Below are 20,999 nucleotides of genomic sequence, written 5' to 3'. Positions count from 1 at the left end.
TACTGTTTAAATGTCGGGAGCGGCCGTTATAGTTGAAAGTGTTAAGATATCACCTTAGCAACCTCGAAACTGCAGTGTCACCGGTTCTATACCGACTTAGACGTGTTGATTTTTATTTCTTGGCGGTCTCTCTATCTTTCTCAGTCTGGCCATAATAATGAGATGGTAACCTATAGAATATGCACTAAGAAAAAAAATTGAATTTGTGAAGTGTGTGTAAAAGTAATTGACTGCATATTGTGTTCTTCCTATTAATTTATATGATTATTGGTTAAAAATACATTATCATTGTGCCTTTCAGAAGGCTTTGAGTTATTTTAACAATCATATGTTTAGGATAGTGCGTAAACTTTTACCTTTATTGTTATTATTTTAGATTAAATTGAGGTGAACCATTTTCGGTACCTACTTATGTTCATAAACCTTTTTAAATGGTTGAATCGGTACAATCTTTATTCATGCAAGACTTTGGTTTTCTACATCATATACATTTATTTTTTACAACCTATTTTGGTGGATGAATAAAAAATTCACACTCGACGAATAAAAAAAAAAAAGACACAGAAAAGGCCTCTATTTACTCAATTGGAATGTTATTTAATCATACAAAGAAGTATTTACAAAGTAACATGGAATATAGAAAGAGAATAAGAAAACAGACTTGGTCAGTACACAGCTGTGAAAAAGAGTAAACGTTTACACATGGCTGTCTATTGACAACCGCTTCTGTCAACGCCTAAAAAGCTGTTTCTCTGGTAAACATTTGATTTTTTACTTTGCGAATAAATTTTTAGCGGTTTCTTTCAAAAGGATAGACCGTTCGCAGAACTCTTCCAAAGTATTATTTTTTGAAAATTTGTTTTGATTTCATATTGAATTAACAAAAAAAAAACTAAAACTTTGGAATCATTTCTTGGTTAAAATATTTTATTAACAGAACATATTATTGCAGTAAATATCGTGTTATGCTCACTTTTATTTTATTTTAAATAATCAATTTTTCTTTTGTAATATAAAACTGTTGGTGAAGAGATTCTAGGGCTATAAACATATCCTTTTTAGAAACGCTTCTGTTACTTCGGAATCTTTACATGTTCATATGATATTGATCTTAATTTTCATCACTGGATCCAACAAACATAAAATCAACAACTATGTCATATTTTTTTATCACTTTTGTTATCAGAAACCAAATTACGCACTACCTGCCTCAGTCAGTTTTAGCCACACAACTAAACAAATGCACCGCAACCCCTGAACACAATTGTGACAAAAGATGTATATTGATACAGGTTACATAACTAAAAAAATATTTGAATCAGGTTAAGATGGGCTAATAATACTTCACCACAAATTTATTATCGATTTCAATTCATCTCGGCTTAATTAAGTTCATGCTTCGCAGTGAAACGATCGTTAATCCTTGTAGATTCTGTAGTTGAGGATAGCTTGTAAGGCTGAAATGTGAAATCGATAGTAAATTTCTGATGAAGTAATATCTCATCATAATTCCCATACCGATTCCACCAATGACTGTTCCCTTACATTCGTTCAGTGAGGGCCATCCAAATCTACAAGATGAGTCTTGACGCAATACTCCCACCTTCCCTTCGTTCTACACCTCGGACGTGTACCCTTCGGCTCAGTATTTATTAACATTTTAGGAATTCGTTCGTTGCTAAACCCTACAGGCTTACATGTCCATCGCTGCAATGCTAATTTATATTTAGCGGCTGCAGTTCCCACAATTCGGCGTTGTGTAGTCTTCTAACTACTCTGATTGATTCATACTTTTTGGGTCCGAATATTTTACGCAATTCTTTATTTTCAAAAATCTTTTTGTCTCAGTGTAAGAAGCCAAATATCACAGCCATAAAGAACATTAGGAAGGATAATAGTATTCTTAACTTTCAAAGTCTGGACAGGATGCACGATCTAAGTAGCTTCGAAATTTAACAAGTATCCCCCCTTAATTTCCTCAAAAATTTGTTTTTTCTAGTTACCGTATGTATACTCTCAAACCTGTTAAAATATAAATTCTCCTATATCTACTTGTACATCTCTAAATTGGTCCTGTATCTACTAAAGTAAGCTAACAAAATGATTGGTTTATAAATCCGCTTCATTAAATGAAATTTTTCGATTTTAGTCAATTGATGGCTGCACTGCACTCATTGGGTAGACATATTTCTATACTGCTTCGAAACAAGATTGATCGTTCCTTTTAACCAAAATTACATTTCTTTTCTAACTAACGATAAAAAAAAAAAAAAAAAAAAAAAAGGCAGGGAGTTATATTGAGCGGACTGAGATGTAAGGGGAGGACGAAGTTGAAACGGCATTCAATCAGAGCTGAGAGTGAAACAGTCTAAAAGGCCGAGCCAATTGGCTCTATATACAAAGCTCAGGCCGGCGTGAAATTGATTTGGTGTCTCGTCCGCCGCCCGCCAAAACTGCCGGACACCTCTGTCTTCCTCTTATTAAATTTCAATCTCTCTCTTAGGCCTATCAACCATATTTTCTAGGTTTGACTTATTAAGAAACATATTTTTTGAAGAAGATAAAAAAAAAAAATTAAAATCGAAGTGTGGCTATTTTTTCGATTAAAAAAATGAAACCTTTTGTATGAGGGATTAGAATGTTTACGTTGGAGTAAATTAAGTTTGGTTTCTTAGGAAAAAGCGAATTTTTTATAAATGAAATGTGTATATCTTGAAGTAAAGCTATCCTCATCGGTTCCAAACCATTTTAACATTAAACCTGGAAGTCATCTTCGACCAATATATAACCCAAATTAATTCCATAGATTCCATCTATGACTTTAAAAACTAGTCGGTTACTTGTTCCCTTTATTATTTCTCCCCATTTTGATAACGATTGTTTTATAGGGGACTTATTGATGAACTTGAAGGAAAATTAAAGCATTTCTTGAATTGCTTACTCATTTATTTTTTTGTATTCTCCGACATACGCATATCTCTTATTTGAGCAAGTAACTGGCATAGAAAGAAAATATAAAAATTATGTTTGACAGCCATAAGACAACTATAGAATATTAAGGTACAGATTTGATGTACTAAATTTATACCAAAACATATTTCTTTTTCTATAAATTTTTTTTTAATAATCGATTTTATTTCACAATATTAGTTGTGCATAATCAATTATTTTTCGATATCCGACAAGGCTGTGCCCCCTTTTCTTGAGCCGGTATTATCAAATCAATTCTCACGGTGGAGGTTGTCCGATCTGCTACAGGTGGTAGTTCCGTGAATTGATGCAACTTACTTTTTTCTTCGAAGGAAAAAATATAGTTGCACGCATTACCTCCAATGTTAAAGAACTTTATTTACCGTTGCATACGATTTCTGAAAACTATTGGTAATCTTCAGTATATTTTTGAAATATGGCACAATATAAATTTGGGGAAAGTAATAATAAAATCAGCAAAATTGGAGTTCTGCTTATTTTTCGGTTAAACAGAAATCCTATTAAAATAAAAATAAAAGAAAAAATTCTTTATAATGTAAAATGTGTTAGTTCCAACATTTTCCGCTGGATAGGAGCACTTCCACTTGCAAGGATGCATCTCCTGGATGTATCTCGTTATTGGTACGATTGTGACAAAATACCGAGCAGTAGTATAATTTGTTATTTTCTTTGAAATATTTTATTTTGATGTCTTATTCGCAAATAATGTAAATTCGCATTAATTCGGCCGATATAAATTTTCTACTTAAATTTAAGAGTTATTTTGAGTGTTGGTGCAAAACGGAGGCTATGCTAAATATTTGGAACATTAGAGTGTTCTTACTTCACTCTAAATATTTCTGTGTGATTTCTTAATCTTAATATATATTTAAATTAAAAATACAAAAATAAACCGTTATTTCCGAAATTTAGAAAAACATTAAATTTTAAATTAAATTTAAAAAACTTTTTTATTTCCTTTACAACCATTTTGTGAAATAGAGTAATGACTTCTAAATTATGTGTTCGTAATTATTTTACAAATAATAAGCAGAAAACAGAAAAGAAGTAATCTTAACTGGTAATATTTCATTAAATTAAACAATGATGCAAATAAGATCAGTACTTTGAAAGAACATCTAATTTTCAAATTAAAAATTCTGACGAACGAGTCTGAGGTACTAAAACTGAAGTTTTTCAGAAACGAGAATGGACATACGCTGCTTTGATTAGATAGTGGAAGATCAGAAAGGAAACAGTTGTTTTCTATTTTGGGTTTGAGGTATTCCATAGATTGCACCGTAGACTGGAGTTAATTTTTAACAAATCTAATAGAATGAGGCAAGTCTTTAGAGCAATCTAAGTAAAGAAAATTGCTACTATATTTGTAATACGTCGGATTCTAATATCTTCGGAATACGTCGACAAAACCTTTTTTTGTCAGATGTCCTACTATTGATGCAGAACAGTGATATGTTGTATGTAGTTGCATAAAAAAAATGGCATTGATTTTTTGAGAACTTTGTTGAGTTTTGGATGTGAATGTAGTGTCCACTTAAGACTTTATTTCATAACAATATTGAAAATGAACATCTTTTTTGAAGCCATAGAACTATATTTCATTATATTAGATTTAGTGTGTTACAGTCCTCTTGTAACTCTTTTGAGTCTACTTTTTTCCGCTACCTTGTGATTGGAAGATATCTGTGTGTGCGGCTGTGATATTGTTTTGAAGATGGCGAGTTGGCCAGAACGTGAAGCATTTTGTTTGTTGATTGATTTGGTGAAACAATTTTGCCTTTAAATTTTAATAGAATATTTAATGATATAAATTTATTATCGATCATAAAATTTATGAAAAAAGATAAAATATCTATTATTCGCAATTAGAAAAATATATTGTATTACATGATTTATCATAAAATTTATGAAAAAAACGAAATATGAATTGTTAATATCTCAATTTATATGTTAACAAAAATCTTGAAAATGAATGAATGCACTGAACATCAAACATATAATAAATAAAAAAAAATTTTTTTGCAGTTCTGTTTTCAAGTATATTAAAATAGTTTTAAATTTTATACTCCGAGACCTCAAACCTCACACTGTTAAAAAGTATTTTAAAGAGTCCGTTTGTAAAGTTTTTATTTTCAGTTTAATTTTTTTTTTTCTGTAAGTCTAAAATTGTCCATGCCCAATCTCTTTTTAGCACGCCATAGTTAAAAAAAATATAGGAAGGTCGACTGTTATTTTATTGTCGGGTATGCCGAATGCGATGGCCGTGTCGAAGAGAAATGCCACTTTTGGAGCATTAATAACTGACAACTGTCTCAGTGGAGAAGAATTGGAAGACCGACGGATTTAAACCGTAGCAGATGCGATGTTCCACACAACTGGCACAGTCCTGCGGGCATTTGAGGACTCATGCGGGTCAAAAGTATGCCGCTAAGCAATGTAGTAACCACGGAGTTCTTTTAACATGTATCAATTACAATTGTTAATACTGGCTTCAATGTAATAATTGGTTTGTATTACAAAAATAATAAATATTTGACCGAAATAATGTTTCACCTTTGAAGGCCACATCGAGAAAGACTTTACGACTAAACTAACTACATTATTTTATTTATAATCTTAACACTTTCTTGATACTGGTTAATATTGTTTAAATAAATGAAATTGTATCCATTTTAGTCTCAAAACATTTTTTATTTATTTTTAAGTCCGACGTTTCGATAAATTAGGTCTTCACGAGGACGATTTTAGAATCAAATCATTTACTTATAATACTGTTTAAATTCAAGATATATCAAATACAAATTACCCTTTTTTTTGGTAGAGATATATTTTAAGTACAAAATGCTCCTAAGTAATTGGAATTTTTGCTTTATTAATTTGTATGTAATCGAAGGAGATGAATATATTTACTACTTAAATCATTTCGATATAACTATTAAAGATAAGTTTTTTGGTCAAAGCATACTCTCAAATCTTTTATATTATTTGACATGCGCAAAGCTTTTTCTTGAATTAAATAATTAAAATTATTAAACTTTTCTTAGTTCTTGAATAGATTATATAGTGAAATATTTAGAATAGAATAGATCTAAATTCTGAATCATTTATTTACATTAAAGTATAGTAGATTATTTTTTTACCAATATGTAGCGGAAGTTTAGTCACACTGCAACAATGGGTTTGATATGTACCGACAAATAAAAAAAAAACATCAACGGTCCCAAATAACTCCCTTGTGAAACACCAGAATTGAGAACAAAGTCCTCAGAACAACAAGTACACTACTGAAGGAATTGAATTCTTTTCCTAAGATAGGAAGCAAAGAGTTTATTATAGTCAATTGACATTCCAAGTCTGTATATCTTAATTAGTTAAATATTATTATCAACCATATCAAATATCTTTCTCTATTATATATTTAATAAATTTTATGCAATTAAAATATATTGATTGATGCCACTTACACAGTTTATTTTGCAATCAAATGATGAACAGAAACTTTGTTATTTATCTCTTTAATTACGAGAAACATAAAGGATTTTCCCTAGTGAATTCCACTTGATTTGAAGTACAGATCCACTAAACAATGTAACTGGATGAAAATGTTCTATTACATTACCACATATTGAGAAATAATTGGTGTCATATCAATTGCAATGCTCTTAGAGGGCGGAGTATTAATAATCAATTAATGAAAATATGTTTATTTTCCTTACTTTGTTTAAATTGCTACCAAAACAGAAAACATTGATTATTAAATGGAAAATTCTTAGCTACTTAATAGAGATGCCAATTGAAGAATGTATTGTTTGAATGATTATTGGCCTAAAGGTTATGCTTGATTCAATTATTTTCGTTTTAATTTAATTCATTTCACTTTATAAACATTAAAAAATGCATAAATTACCTATTAGAAGAGAAAAAAGGAGGAATTTAATTTAAAAATTACGATATACCCTTTTTCTGCAATGCTTCCTTAATTATACCGACTGATTTTTAATACTGTTTCGATGTAAAGATTTTTAATACTGTTTCGATGTAAAGATTTTTAATGTATTAATCGTCTAGAAAACATGTTTGTGCTTTTTCTCTTAGAAGTATTCTCTTCTACTGGCTAATAAGTATTTATTTGGGTTTGTTGTCTTCAATTATTATTGAATTATTATAGTTGAATTCCGTCGGTATTTAGTTGTGTATTGGTTGTTAAATTTTGAGATTTTAGTTGCATGCTTTAGGGAATTCTTTTGTTTTCCATTAGAAATATTTTTTAGCATTTATGTAATACTGAAATTCGCATGTCGTGTCATCATTGAGGAAAACTTAATTCAATCATATAGCTTGAAAATACTGCAGAAAAAGTTTTTTTTTTTTTTTTAATGATCTGTGAATTTCAGCTACTCTGAATACTTATTCAGTAAGAAAGACTTCTTAACCTTTGATACGTGTTAAATATTAATTTGTTGAATAATTTATGTATGAATATGTAGTTTTACTTAGTTTTGTTCGTTTAACTCAGCAACTTCCGAACTGAAATAAAAATTCGCTGTTCGTTCAACAAAGTAATGTGGTAGAATCTCGTTTATCCGGAATAATGTGATAAAACTTATTTCAGATAACACCATTACTTACTAACACTGATAACTTACTTTGTTTAGTTCGTCTAACTCTACAACGTTTAAATTAAATCAACAATTCGTCATTCTTACAACAGAATAACATAGTAGAACGTCGTTTATCCCTAATGCTGCGATAAAACTTATTTTGGATAACACTGATAATAGATAAGGTAAGATTAGTTAATAGCAGTTAACAAAAAATGTTCGATGGAGATCATATTGAAATAGCTTTAAGTATATATAATAGTGACTTGCTTTTCCAAAAAATATATATGGCCTACTTTTAAGAATGTCAAATATTTTTTTTTTAAATGCATTTTACGAATATTAGGTGTAAGATCCCACTTTCATATCTATTTAAAATGGGTTTTTTTAATCCATCTTATATTACGTTATTAAAATTACAAATTTCTCTGAAGATTATGTAATAAATTTTTGCACCAATTTGTGGTTATTGGACTATAACATTTTATAGTTAGAAAAAGTTTTTTTTTATTCGATTATTTTAACGATAAATGCATCTTCAACAAGACAAAGAGACAAAAGCCGATCATTTGTTTATAAGACAGATATCCGGATCTAATTATTAGGTTTTGATTTATTTATACAATTAATTAATTTAAGATTCATTTTGTAGCTACTGACACGATTATTAAAAAAAAATTAACAAATATTATTTAGTTTTGGTATAATTTTGATATCTTGGTACGCGGGACAACCTGACAAAAAATTATAGCGTTTCATCACAAGCTGGAAATAGTTTCTGTGGGTCCAATATTGGTTTTGGATATAATGGATTCGTACAAACGTGTTTCTATATTTTCGAGCAAAACAGATAATTTTCGTAGTGGAACATTATCATATTGTCCAATTCAATAAGCTGTTTAAGATCATATGTCTTAGTTTCTTAATTTATTTGTTTTATCTTTTGTTGGATCACTGAAAAAACAAAAACCAAGGTTAACAGTGAACACCATGAAGTAAAATATATAGTATAAAGATAGGCAGAAGAGGTTCTGGTCACGTCGGATGAGAAATCGAAAAGTATATCGACTGTCACTGCAGAACGAATCTCACAGTGGAAAATCGACGGGCGGGTTTGACGTTCACTGCCATCTGCTCAGTGCCGGTAGAAGTAAATGGCCCTTTGGGAAAGCTCTTGGAAACGGCCTGTGGAAAATCCATTAGCAGTTTTCAATAGGATTTAAAACAGTTGGATCGGTCCGGCTTCTGTTTCGTCGGTCGTCTACCGTTGAGATACTGTCGGTATCTGCATCGCATTGCTCTAGCCGAAACGGCAATTTAACGCGCGGTAAAAACAAAAAAAAATGTAGCTATCTTTATTTCTGTTCGAATGAATTTTTTTTTTTTTGGTAGGAATATACGATGTACCTTTGCAACTCAGCGCTGAATTCCCACTTTTTGTATGTTTGGGTTTATTCTATCCATCTAACTTACAGCCTTAGTAAGGGTCGTACTTTAATAGACAGTTAAAATGTGTTTTGCTAAAATGTTGAATGTTACATTTTTTTCGAATTTCGCTATTAAGTATTGAAGTATTAAGACAAATGCACCAGTAGTATTGCATCCTACTGCAAACATATTTTAAAATTATAATAAAATATATCTTTATAGCCTCAATATTCTTTGTTTATTTAGTTTAGTGTCCAACATTACTAACGAATTTTAAATTATTATTAATTATAAATTAGTGGATCTTACATTTAATTTTACATTCTCGAATTAAAAAAGTAGCAGTCTATTCTGCCCATGTCTAATATAACATAATGGAACTAACTATAAACCAGGCAAAGTTGGTTGAAACGTTAGGTATTTATATTGATTTAAAAAAAAAGAAAGTTGAGGCTATATGAATTTATTTCATTAAAATTGATAAATACAACCAGTCTCGAGGAAGAAATTAAAATATAAAAAAAAAGTTTTTAGAATTCAAATCTCAAATTGCTGCAGTTGATGCATCTACCTTATCTTCTATTTAGATCGAAATATGGAAAATGATTTAAATCAGTTGTTTAATTGAAAAAAGGCCGAAATCGTAAAAATTAGGGCCGTGTGATGGAGTTAATTAACTAAATTCAATTAAAAAAATATATACCAAATAGAAAGAAGATTTTAGACACTGTAAGATCTGTTGTTGATGCATTTGTAACCAGGAAACGAAAATAAAAGTTAATTAAAAAAAAACCTTCATGTCCTAATGGAATGACGAATAATTCAAAACTCATTATCAGATCTCAAGAGGCACTGAATTTAAGATATTCACCAAATTAATATCCACTCAATATCGATCTGAAGAATATTAATTGACAATCTCTGATTTTCATTTAACATACTTGAACATATTGATCGTACTCGTGAAAAAAAAAGGAAATAAAAGGTTGTTAAATAAAAGTTATTAAATCAATAAGTAGGTCGACCAACACCTGAATACTCATGTTTACAGTAGCTGTATATATTATTATGAACTCCAATTACTTAACCTTTTAGATTGATGGTTTAAAAGATTTTTTTTTATTGTAAACTAATTGATTAAAATTCTTCTTTTTTAAAAAATTACTTTATATTATTAATTAAAACGCCTAAGGAAAAACCTGAGCTAAAATAATTTTATATATATGTTATTAAAATATTGTAAGAAAAATTTTATTTTACTTTTTGAACCATTGAGTGGTTCCTTCTTAAGATTAGCAGGTCTTCTAAAACATTTATCACATTTACTTATGGTATTTTTTTTTATAGAGTTTTAAATTTCAATAAATGAATGAATAAAAAAACTCTAAGACAAAAGACTTAGTTATTGGCCATTTTCAATAATTTATATTATATTGATGTTATTTAACTGTTTTATTTTATGTTTTATAGTGTTTTAATACTATAATTAAGATAATAAGATTTTTTATGAGGTTTGCGTTCTGCTAACGATTGAACTTTCAGAGTCAGGAAATAATAATCTTATTGAGTGACAATAACACCAATAATCGGCCTGGCTTGCGTGTCACATGCCAGAGACCGTAGCAGCTTCATATACACATACCTTTTGTCTTCCACAGTATAAATAATATTTCATCAAGAAATATCTCCTTGGTTATTGGAGGACATAACGTTAATATCTATATGGAACTTGTTTAAATTGAGAAAGGATACATTTTAAAGTTTTCATAATATTGCATAAAAAAAAAAAAAAAAAAATAGTGATCAGATCAAGTTTAAGCATTACTCGGTTGAAAATGTAACCAACTTAATTTCTAATTGGGATTTTTTATGATGAATAAAATTTAATCTGGTAAAAAAAAGAATTAATAAAAATTCGAATACTTTAGATTTTGATATTTTCCTAAAATTAAAAACAGATAAAAAATTGTCGGATTAATTAAATCTAATAAAAAGTGATTTTATTATTATTATCATTATTTTTTAAGGTATGTCATATATTCCTTTAATTGAAGCAAAGCCGTGAAGAATTGACTGTGAATTTCGTGAAGAAATATTTTTCTTATTGAAATAATTATTTATAATTAGCAACTTCAACAAGATTTAAAATAAATAAAGCTCTGAGAAAAATTTGAAACATTTACACAGCTAAATATAAGTTTTATTATTATAAATTTTTGATCATTTACGATAAATACAATAACTAAAATAATATCATGAATAATGACTAAGTTTTAGTCGTTTGTCGTTTAAATTAACCAAGACAAAAAAAGGATTATTCTCCAATTAATAATTTCGTATTAGTCCGGACTAATAACTGAAAAATTAGTCACGTTCTTTTTTGTAACTAATAACTTAGTTAATAATCAATCGGATAATTTTCACTCAAGCTTGGCTCAGATATCGGATCTGGATTAAATTTAATGCTTTATTATATTTAGCATTTGTCCAAATATTTTTTTTGGAATTGGGGAGTTATATTCGATTCAACTCATTTTTACGTTTCATTAATGCGGATGAATGTTACTAAAAAAAATTGTTTTTAATCAAATATTCCTTTGAAATATACAATAATTATCCGTGTAAATTTTAAGTCGCAGTTATCATTATTATAAATCTAGATAGGGAGGAATTACTATAAATTCATTTATATAATGAAGGTTAGTATTTAACAATGTTAGTTTTTAACATTTATGTAAATGTTAGTTTTTAACATTTATCTAGACTAATCGCTGATCAATTAAATTTTAGTCTATTCATTTAGGTACACTGAATCTAAAACCTTTTGTTATATAGACCTCTAAATAGCATTATTGTGGTCGAAAATGAATTTTTTTCACTTTATTATCTTGCCTTAAATAAATTTATTAGTGTCATTATTTTGTGTATTTATGATTGTGAGATGTGTTTCGGTGAATGTTTTAGTGCGATAAATAAGATGACTTCAACTGATAAATTGGTGAGAGATATCGTGGACTTGTTGACTATAAAACCCTTTAACTATCACAATTATAAGAATATAATAATATCATACTGAGTCCGTGACATACATTCTCTCACCGGTAAATGATAGCCTTTCCGGTAATCTACAGTGATAAACAGTATCCAAAGGAGCTATTAAGACGTGAAGGAGTTCCCCCATCAGCCGGGAATCGGACCCGGGCAGAACCACTCCCAGATTCTAATGAACGGCTATTGATACAAGAACCGGCCAAGTTTAAGCCCTGAGAAATCCAAATTTAAGCAGGACCCAAGAGTAAATAGTAGAAAGCATTAGCCGAGCACTGTAAATATCTGTTGGTTTAGGTCGGGAGGTTTATGTAAACAACATAGGCTGTAATCTAGTACTGTGTACCCTTGCGCCACTCCAGGCCCTGGTCACTCAGCTCCTCATAAGGCGCTCTTCTGACAGTCAACAAATGATCTTACGAGTAGGAGTCATCGAATTATTAATCGTATAGAAGAAGGAGGCATATAAACAGGAAGGCTTGCTGATTTGACAGTTTAGTTTTCTATAAGATACAATACATAGTGCATTTAATTGCATAAAAACATCTTATGTTAATATCGAATAAATTAGTTGTATGGTGGAGATTCATTTGCTAAATATTTTGAGAAAGATAAATATTTAGGTAGAGTCTAGAAAGGGATGAATGCATTAATTTATATGACAAACTTTATTAGTCTTAATTTAAATATTATACATAATCATGAGTTAAATTGGAAGATTATTCTTTTTTAATTTTAATTGAACCTATTATGTTATTAAATATTTCTTTACCTGCCCATTTTATTCTTATTAGTTACACTTTATTGTGTTCATCATATTTCTACTTTCTTTTAATTTAGGCTGCTCATTTTCTGTAATTTTACAAAACAATATGTATATAAATTGTTTTTTTCGAATTTAATTCGTTTATTTATTTATACAACAATATTGTTAAATCAACATCAGTTTACTTTATGCATCGTACTATGCTTCTCATTGCATCTTAAACAATGCTAATGTTCCTTCAAAGTCTATAAAGTTATTCAGGACTAACATCAACTTAGATAATTTGTAATTACAGCGTCAGAAATAAGTTTATCGAACTGTAATCAGTAAAATTTGAATTTAATTGAACTAAAACATTTATATTTCCATTACTAAATAAAATCAAGTATATATGTATTTTCCTGTTTATTTATAATAGATTTTATTAGGAGAAAAGTATTATACCGAAAGTTAATTTCTAGGCAAATTGAAATTTCACTTCACGAAACGAAAACCAGTATCCTAAATTCAAAGTTAGAAAAATGAATTTGAAAAACTGACTTTTAAAATATCAATGTCCAAGATAGAATAAAAAACAATAACCGTGGAAATAACCACTTACTGTGTTCTTTGAAGTTATCACTATAGAAGTTAATGATGGAATGAACTATAATTCTGTGGTGGAAGTAATATGGAAATAAACCTATAAACTAAACCATAAACTAGTATCAAAGGAGTCATAAGAGACAACCAATAGATAACATATCAAAGGACATAGAACAGCACACCATACACTTGCACTAAAATTATTATAGGATATAGCTGAAATATTGGGTGGAAAATCAATGAAGGATCGATAGATAACACAAATAAGAATGTAATTTTCAAGTATATAAACTGGAACATAGAAATCACTCAAATCAAATTTCTAAAACTTCTCTACAACGGACATCCATGTATAACGGAAATACCTCTTAATAGATAATTTTATTCACGGCTCCGTTATTGAGGACACCAATTTTATTCTCCATCAGCACTTTTCATTCCTCTGTAACGGACACAAGTCATAAAATATGAATGAACTAATTCACAGTTCCAGAACTGAATTTTGAGGGTTATATAATAAGTACTAGTTTTTTCGAATATATTACAGCATTAGCGAAAATTTATACTAAATAAAAATCATGTATCACGTATTTTAAATACTAAATTGTGTATGTAGTTATTTAACTACCTACTGATTATGCCTATTTCAAAACAATTAATGAAATATAAGTTTTTAAGAAATTATATTAAATATTGAAATAAACTATAGAAAGGCTATGTTTTTTGGTTTATTTCATTATGTAATGTATGTTGCTTTTTTTCGATAGTTTTAATCAGAATTTTCTTTAGATTTTATCAGAAACTCTGTTCTCTTTTTTATTAGAGGGTATTGACAGCACTTAGAGACATTTAGTCATTGTGTAAATTTTATACACAGCATTCGGTGTATTTAAAAATAAATTAAACTCCTCATTCATAATTTGAGTTTCAAGATAAATAAAAAATAATCCATCGAGTAATTTTTAAATAAATAAATTATTTCATTATATAGAAATTATTATTTTTCATATTAATTCTTAGTTATGTTAATTACTAAGCTATATTGGCTAATTACTTAGTTATGTTAATCATGAAAAATATCATTCTTAATATTATAGGTTCTTTACCGGATGAGTTTTCATTAATATAATGAGGTGTGGTGATATATCTCTTCCTAGTTAAAATTATTTATTTTTTTCGATAAATCATTAACAACGTTTCGGATTATGTTTACAACGTCCTTATATATAAGAGAAACTTCGAAAAAAATTAAAAACCAGAGTTAAGTAACATAAGGGTAATTGTAAAAATGTAAAAAACATTCACACAACAGCACTGGCCCAACTAAGTAATTAACTTAAATATAATTTTGATTTTAAAAATCTAGAAACTTTAGACATAGGTAATCACACAAAAAATAGGAAAATTACTGAAGCGATACATATTGCTAAAAACATTGATAATCCTATTAATTTTAAGATTGGCACTAAAAGTAAAGTGTCCATTACATAGATATTATTATTCAGTTTGAAATTTAAAGTTGAACAGCGGTATTGAATTGTTTGAATACATTTTAATATATCAGTGAAGTAATGTAATATGTTTTAAATAAATAATTGTTAATAGATTTTCATCTTTTTATGGACTAGAGGTAGGAGATAATTAGCATAGATTGTAATCTATTTATTATCACCTTTGCAAGGATAACCTTATTTCATGATACATTAATGTAATAGTTTTACATTTTCCTTATTTTTGAAATTTTATTTATTAATTTATTTAAAAAACTAACAGCAATATGTTTATTGCTATTATACCTATGGCTAATAAGGAGAACAATTTAACAGTGAAAATATATTTATACTAAGGTATTTGTATTAAAATAAGAAAATTGTAGTTAATATATTGAATTGTTGTATGCATAATATGAATAGAGTAAATTTATATTATAGATAATCTGATGATGGAGGGATAACTCCAAAGCGTTGTTAATGATTCATGAAAATAAAGAATTTTATCAGGGGAGAGATATTTCACTATTTCTCATTCTATGAAAAATACATATAAGACGTGTAAGACAAAAAGAAATAAAAAAAATACATACAGTAAAAGGTTTCTCCATCGTAGTACATTTGCGTGTAGTTTTAAATTAAAAAAACAAAACTAATTAGTCCAAACAAGAAAATCAGCTACAAAAATTAAAAGCACTAGGCACAAACTCTCGCCACGAAACACTGAGGGCAAATATCTAAGGCGATGAGTAACACAAAAATTTATGGCTTAATAAATGCCAGGCTTCCATGAAGAGATAAGACCTGATAACGTTGGTAATTGACTTTAGATAAGGCAGACCTATTAAATATTATATATATAGGGACTTTAATTCCTTTAAATTAGAAAATCAAATAAATCAAAATTCAATTAATTCGTATGCAATCCAATATGAAATTTCATTAGGCATGTCTAATTAAGATATATCGTGTAATTAAGATGTATTGTATGTCAATTATTTCTTGAGAATAAATAATACAATCAGAAAGATGACGGTTGAGAATCAACAGAGTTATATAATTTATATTTTACAACAGAGATTAGAAAAAGAATGCGTTGTAAACAATGTCTATTTTAAGGTATACAAACTGAAATAGCTCAAAATATTGTTTATTCCTAATAAAATTTTTTTTAATGATAATTATAAATGTGAATGTTTTTCAAAAACGAATTTAATGTTTATTTATTTCTATTTTATATTGAAAAACATTTTTTAACTCCTAAAGTTACGACTAATTAAAGTTAAGAAAAATCTCCTTTTCAAAAAAAAAAAAAAAAATTCTTCAATTATATTTGACTACAGCTCAGAGTTGTTGGTTTTTATTGTTTACATTTACAAACAGTTTCTGAGAACAAAATTTGATAATAAATGATCAAATAAATTGAATATTTTCAAATATAATTAATTTTACGATAAAATGTGAAGTGGCAACTTTTTAAAACCTTGCTGAAATGATTGTGCTGTTTTAATTTAAAAAAAGATCAATTAAACTTTTTTTACTCATAATATTTATTCGCATCCGTCATTAAAAGATATAACAATCAGCGAATTTTATGAGTGATTTTTTAACAAGTAAATAATTCTTCAGCAAATACGATATTTTAAAACCTCTATGTTTTGGCTAAGTTTATGAATCCAAGTTTTTCTTCCATTTTCAGAAAGACTTGAGGTGACTAATTATGTGATTAAACACGTCCGAAAGTTCTACTTTATTTGTGTAAAAACATTGATGTGTATGGAATTTTTGAAGTGTTTATCTAACTGATCTGCCTTGTTAGATAGTTTAGGAGCGGTATAAAAAACAAGCAATAAAATAACAGATGTCAGCCTTGATGCATTCATGGATTAAAGTGAACTACTTATCTCGAAATAAACCTGTAGAACTCGAAATAAAAACTATGATTGGTCAAATCCTTAGACTCTATAAATCAAATTCGGAGGGTTGTAAGATTTCGTAACTTGAATTTTCATCAATCTCATTTCATTGTTCAGATGAGGCTTGCTTGTATTTACTTATATTTACAGGTAATGACTCGTGTTCCTTCTCTCAGCAATAAAAAGTCACATCTTCATTTACTATCTTGTGAGTTTCTTTCAATTTTTATAGAAACGACGTTATTAGCGCACTAACTCAGCCTCCACTGACTCATTACCAGTGACACAGTGAGAAGGCTGCGATGTCTAGACCTGCGCGTGGGGGATAGAGTGAACTCCGGGACTCTCAGGTCGAGTGTGTAAATAATGTATATGTTAGTGTAAATATGACTAGTTATTATTTTATTTTTATTTATTAATTTTTTTATTGTTATATTAATTCAAAATTGATATTCATATTGTTTATCTTTCTGTTTATTAACATATAGTGATTTTATTTGTTTTTCATTTATTTATTTGAGTATTAATGTAATTATGTATCATCGTTGTAGCAGATTGTAATGTTTATCGATAAATAAAGTGATGATGAAAAAAAGAAAAAAAAGAAACGATATCAACGAGATGGTTCATTTTGCAACTTTGTTCCTTCAAATTATAAATTTTAAAAACAAACCTGTTTACGATTTATGATCTTTATACCAACTACAATTGAAACTCTATTAAAACTAAAAAATTGGTTTCTCGAAATTCCAATAACTCGATTTAAAATCATGAATAACTTCGACTTACTTTGTTTTGATTGTATTTGAAAGTTAATTTTTTACTTGTTGAAACAAAAAAAAATGTTTATTTGACATCACTACGGAATTAAATTGTTTCAATTCCTCGGCTATATTTTGGAGAATCAGTGAACATAAATGTAGCATTATAATTTGTTTATTAATTTGTTAATTTTCTATAAATATATTTGAAAGAACAAATAAAAGGTTTGAAAAATGGAAATATTTAATCTTTTACAATTCACCGAATACATATCAAGGTCGATTGTAACATTGCTTACAGAAAGATCGATAGTAATAATTCCGAGTTAATGAGATAAGAGCATGTAGCCAGCTAATGAGTTAGCCTTAATTAGGGCAATGAATTATTAGATTTTAAGCCGGCAACAACCGCCTGCTTCGCTTCCCATGTCATAGGCAAGTTTCAATTTTCAAGAATTTATATTTTCCTTATCGCAGGCATGTATATATATTTTCCATTACATACATTATATATACATACATTTATATTTTCCTGACGATGGAATCTCAGAAGTTTTAGCGACGGAGTTGGCGCAAAGTACAAAATAAAGTTTCTTTTATTGATATAATTACTCTGAATTTAAAGTGCTGCCAATAGGTAGTTTCTCTACACGCCTGTAACACACCATTTTAACTGAGATCAAATTTACAAAATGTATTATAATATACAGTTGTAAATAGCAATAAATAAATTTTAAAAAAATAATTATATTATGGCCGATATGTGATTTGGAATAACTATAACCAATGTTTACTTTTAGAAATTGCCTGCCAAAGATTAACTTTTTCATGAAAAAAACGAAAAATTTCTTATATAAGCCCCCCAAAATTGCTTTTATATACCACAACGTACGTCCGTCCTCATTTCTGAAAACCTTGAATTTCAGCTTTACAAATTCATTTTTCTAAATTAAAAATATAGATACTGGTTGTTTCTATGAAGATGCCTATGAGTTCTTTGTCATAGATTTGCCATTAATTTTATTTTGAATTGTGTCACTACTTCTTTTGTCTGATAGCAAGTCTAATCCTAATAGTTTAATTATCTCGCAGTCGTAACTAGTTATAGTTCGTTTAGTTTTGGAGAATCAATATAACAATTAAAATCTGTGAGAGGATTTATTATTCTTTATGGACAGGATAGACTACCATTACCTTAATATGCCACTCACATTAACTTTAAGCAATTAATATAAGAATCATGTGGAAAAAGTCAGATGTTTCATCTCCATTTCAGACTTCTTATTAAAAATTCCGTATAATTACTAGTCAAAAATAATTAGTCTGCTAAGTATAGTTCGGAGGAATAAAAAATTGCAGCTGTTTCAAAACGTTAGAAAAAATCACTTTACATTCGGAGCTCTATAGCTTTAAAACATCATTTAATTTGCTAAAGTATGAGCCCCTATTTACGTTCAATAGTTCCTAAGGTTCAGGTTTTTGAACAGGAACGTTTTATAACAAAATAACGAGATATCAATTGGGAATAAATTTATTTTGGGAAAATTATGTTTTACAAAACATTAGATGTACAAATGTTTGTAATCACTCTTATTTAAGCCAGTTTAATGTTCTATAAGGTACATGTAGTTTATCTTCGAAGGTGTAGTACTCTTGTAATGTTGATTTCTAGTTGTTCGGACAAAACTTTTGATTTTTGAAAAAAAATATATCTCAGAAACCATATTTTACTGACGAATATTTGCCAGTACTTGAATTAAATCAAATTAAATGTACTACAAAGTAGTTTATTTTCATAGGAGCAGTAGTTTTTATGATATTTCCCAAAATAAATTCTCAAAACGTCAACTGTGTAGTTGTTTGGATACATTTTGTTTCAGTAAAAACTACTACTCCTACGAAAATAGACGACATAAACAACTTTATAGTACATTAAACTAGCTTTAATTTGAGTGCTAATTGACATCTGTACGTCGAATGGTTTTTGAGATATTGTGTTGTAGTTGTTGAAAAAATTTATCTCAGGAACCATTAGACGTAGAAGAATAATAGTTTTCATATTTGCTGAAATTTGCAAAATCACACGGGTCCCTTCTTAAAAGTGTAACGGTGAATAGCAACATAAGTGATATTCGCTCAATTTTTCTTGAGACAATCGTTCATTCTTGATTTATTATAATTTATGAATCACAGGAGTAAAATGAACTCGGTGGGCCCATGGGGGTGAAGATGGTTCTGGTCAGGGCAACTGCTGAAAGGACTGTTGTTTTATAATTGTATGAAGAGTGCCGCTTTTGTTATTGGTTGAAAAATTGACCAAAATTGGTCACTGCTTGGTCACAGGTACGAGGGTAGACTCTTAGACCTAGAAATTGTTGCCATATTTTTTTTTTGCCAACCCTTGCCAACTCTACGTTAGTTTATAACCTTTAATTAAAATTTGCTTTCCGACGGAATTATAATTAATTACTGGAGAGTTAATTTCTTTTATAATTGTGGCATTGAAGATTAGTTTTAAGTTTATTAAATTAATTTTAAACTCATTAGCTGTAATCCATATAAAAAGTGTAATTTTCTAAAAATGAAAGGTCAAAAAGTGTGATGATTTGGCTCTGGTCAGGGCAACTGCTGAAAGGACTGTTGTTTTATAATTGTATGAAGAGTGCCGCTTTTGTTATTGGTTGAAAAATTGACCAAAATTGGTCACTGCTTGGTCACAGGTACGAGGGTAGACTCTTAGACCTAGAAATTGTTGCCATATTTTTTTTTTTGCCAACCCTTGCCAACTCTACGTTAGTTATAGCCTTTAATTAAAATTTGCTTTCAGATGGAATTAGAATTAATTGCTGGAGAGAGTTAATTTCTTTTATAATTGTGGCATTGAAGATTAGTTTTAAGTTTATTAAATTAATTTTAAACTCATTAGCTGTAATCCATATAAAAAGTGTAATTTTCTAAAAATGAAAGGTCAAAAAGTGTGATGATTTGGCTCTGGTCAGGGCAACTGCTGAAAGGACTGTTGTTTTATAATTGTATGAAGAGTGCCGCTTTTGTTATTGGTTGAAAAATTGACCAAAATTGGTCACTGCTTGGTCTACTAGTAATGCTATCGATCACATGGGTTAGAAGACCCAATTGATTGAAGTTGAAAGATGGTACTGCAGATGAAAATGAACTCGGTGGGCCCATGGGGGTGATGATGGCGCTGGTTATAAATTATATATAAATTTGAATATATTATCGGTTTTTAAAAGCAAATAATAATAAAATCACAAACGTGAATACGCAATTTAATCTAACCAATTACTTGCTCTGCCTCCACTGGCTCACTGCCAATGATGCGGGGAGCGCTGGGATCTTTTGAGCTCTGCTCTACCCCTTACACGTGGGGGATAGAGTAGGCTCGGGGATCC

At 28.9% G+C, this 20,999-nt stretch overlaps 1 protein-coding gene across 5 annotated transcripts in view; it reads right to left on the bottom strand.

Annotated features, from left to right (window-relative positions):
- Nucleotides 1-20,999, bottom strand: part of LOC106685939 (LIM domain only protein 3) — a 254,487-nt gene that overhangs the window by 36,098 nt on the left and 197,390 nt on the right. Inside the window, exon 1 of one of the 5 annotated variants that reach the window (XM_014428959.2) lies at nucleotides 15,503-15,657. The exons of the other annotated variants lie outside the window; for them this stretch is intronic. Coding sequence (XP_014284445.1) covers nucleotides 15,503-15,530 — 28 coding nt within the window. The 5' untranslated portion in view covers nucleotides 15,531-15,657. Of the gene's footprint in view, nucleotides 1-15,502; nucleotides 15,658-20,999 lie in introns of those variants that run through there. 5 annotated transcript variants of the gene reach the window in all.

This window comes from Halyomorpha halys, unplaced genomic scaffold, assembly GCF_000696795.3.
Source record: "Halyomorpha halys isolate HHAL.00 unplaced genomic scaffold, Hhal_1.1 Scaffold759.1, whole genome shotgun sequence".
Lineage (NCBI taxonomy): Eukaryota > Metazoa > Arthropoda > Insecta > Hemiptera > Pentatomidae > Halyomorpha > Halyomorpha halys.
Note: the sequence above shows the minus strand (reverse complement) of the source record. Positions and strands in the feature narration are given on the sequence as shown.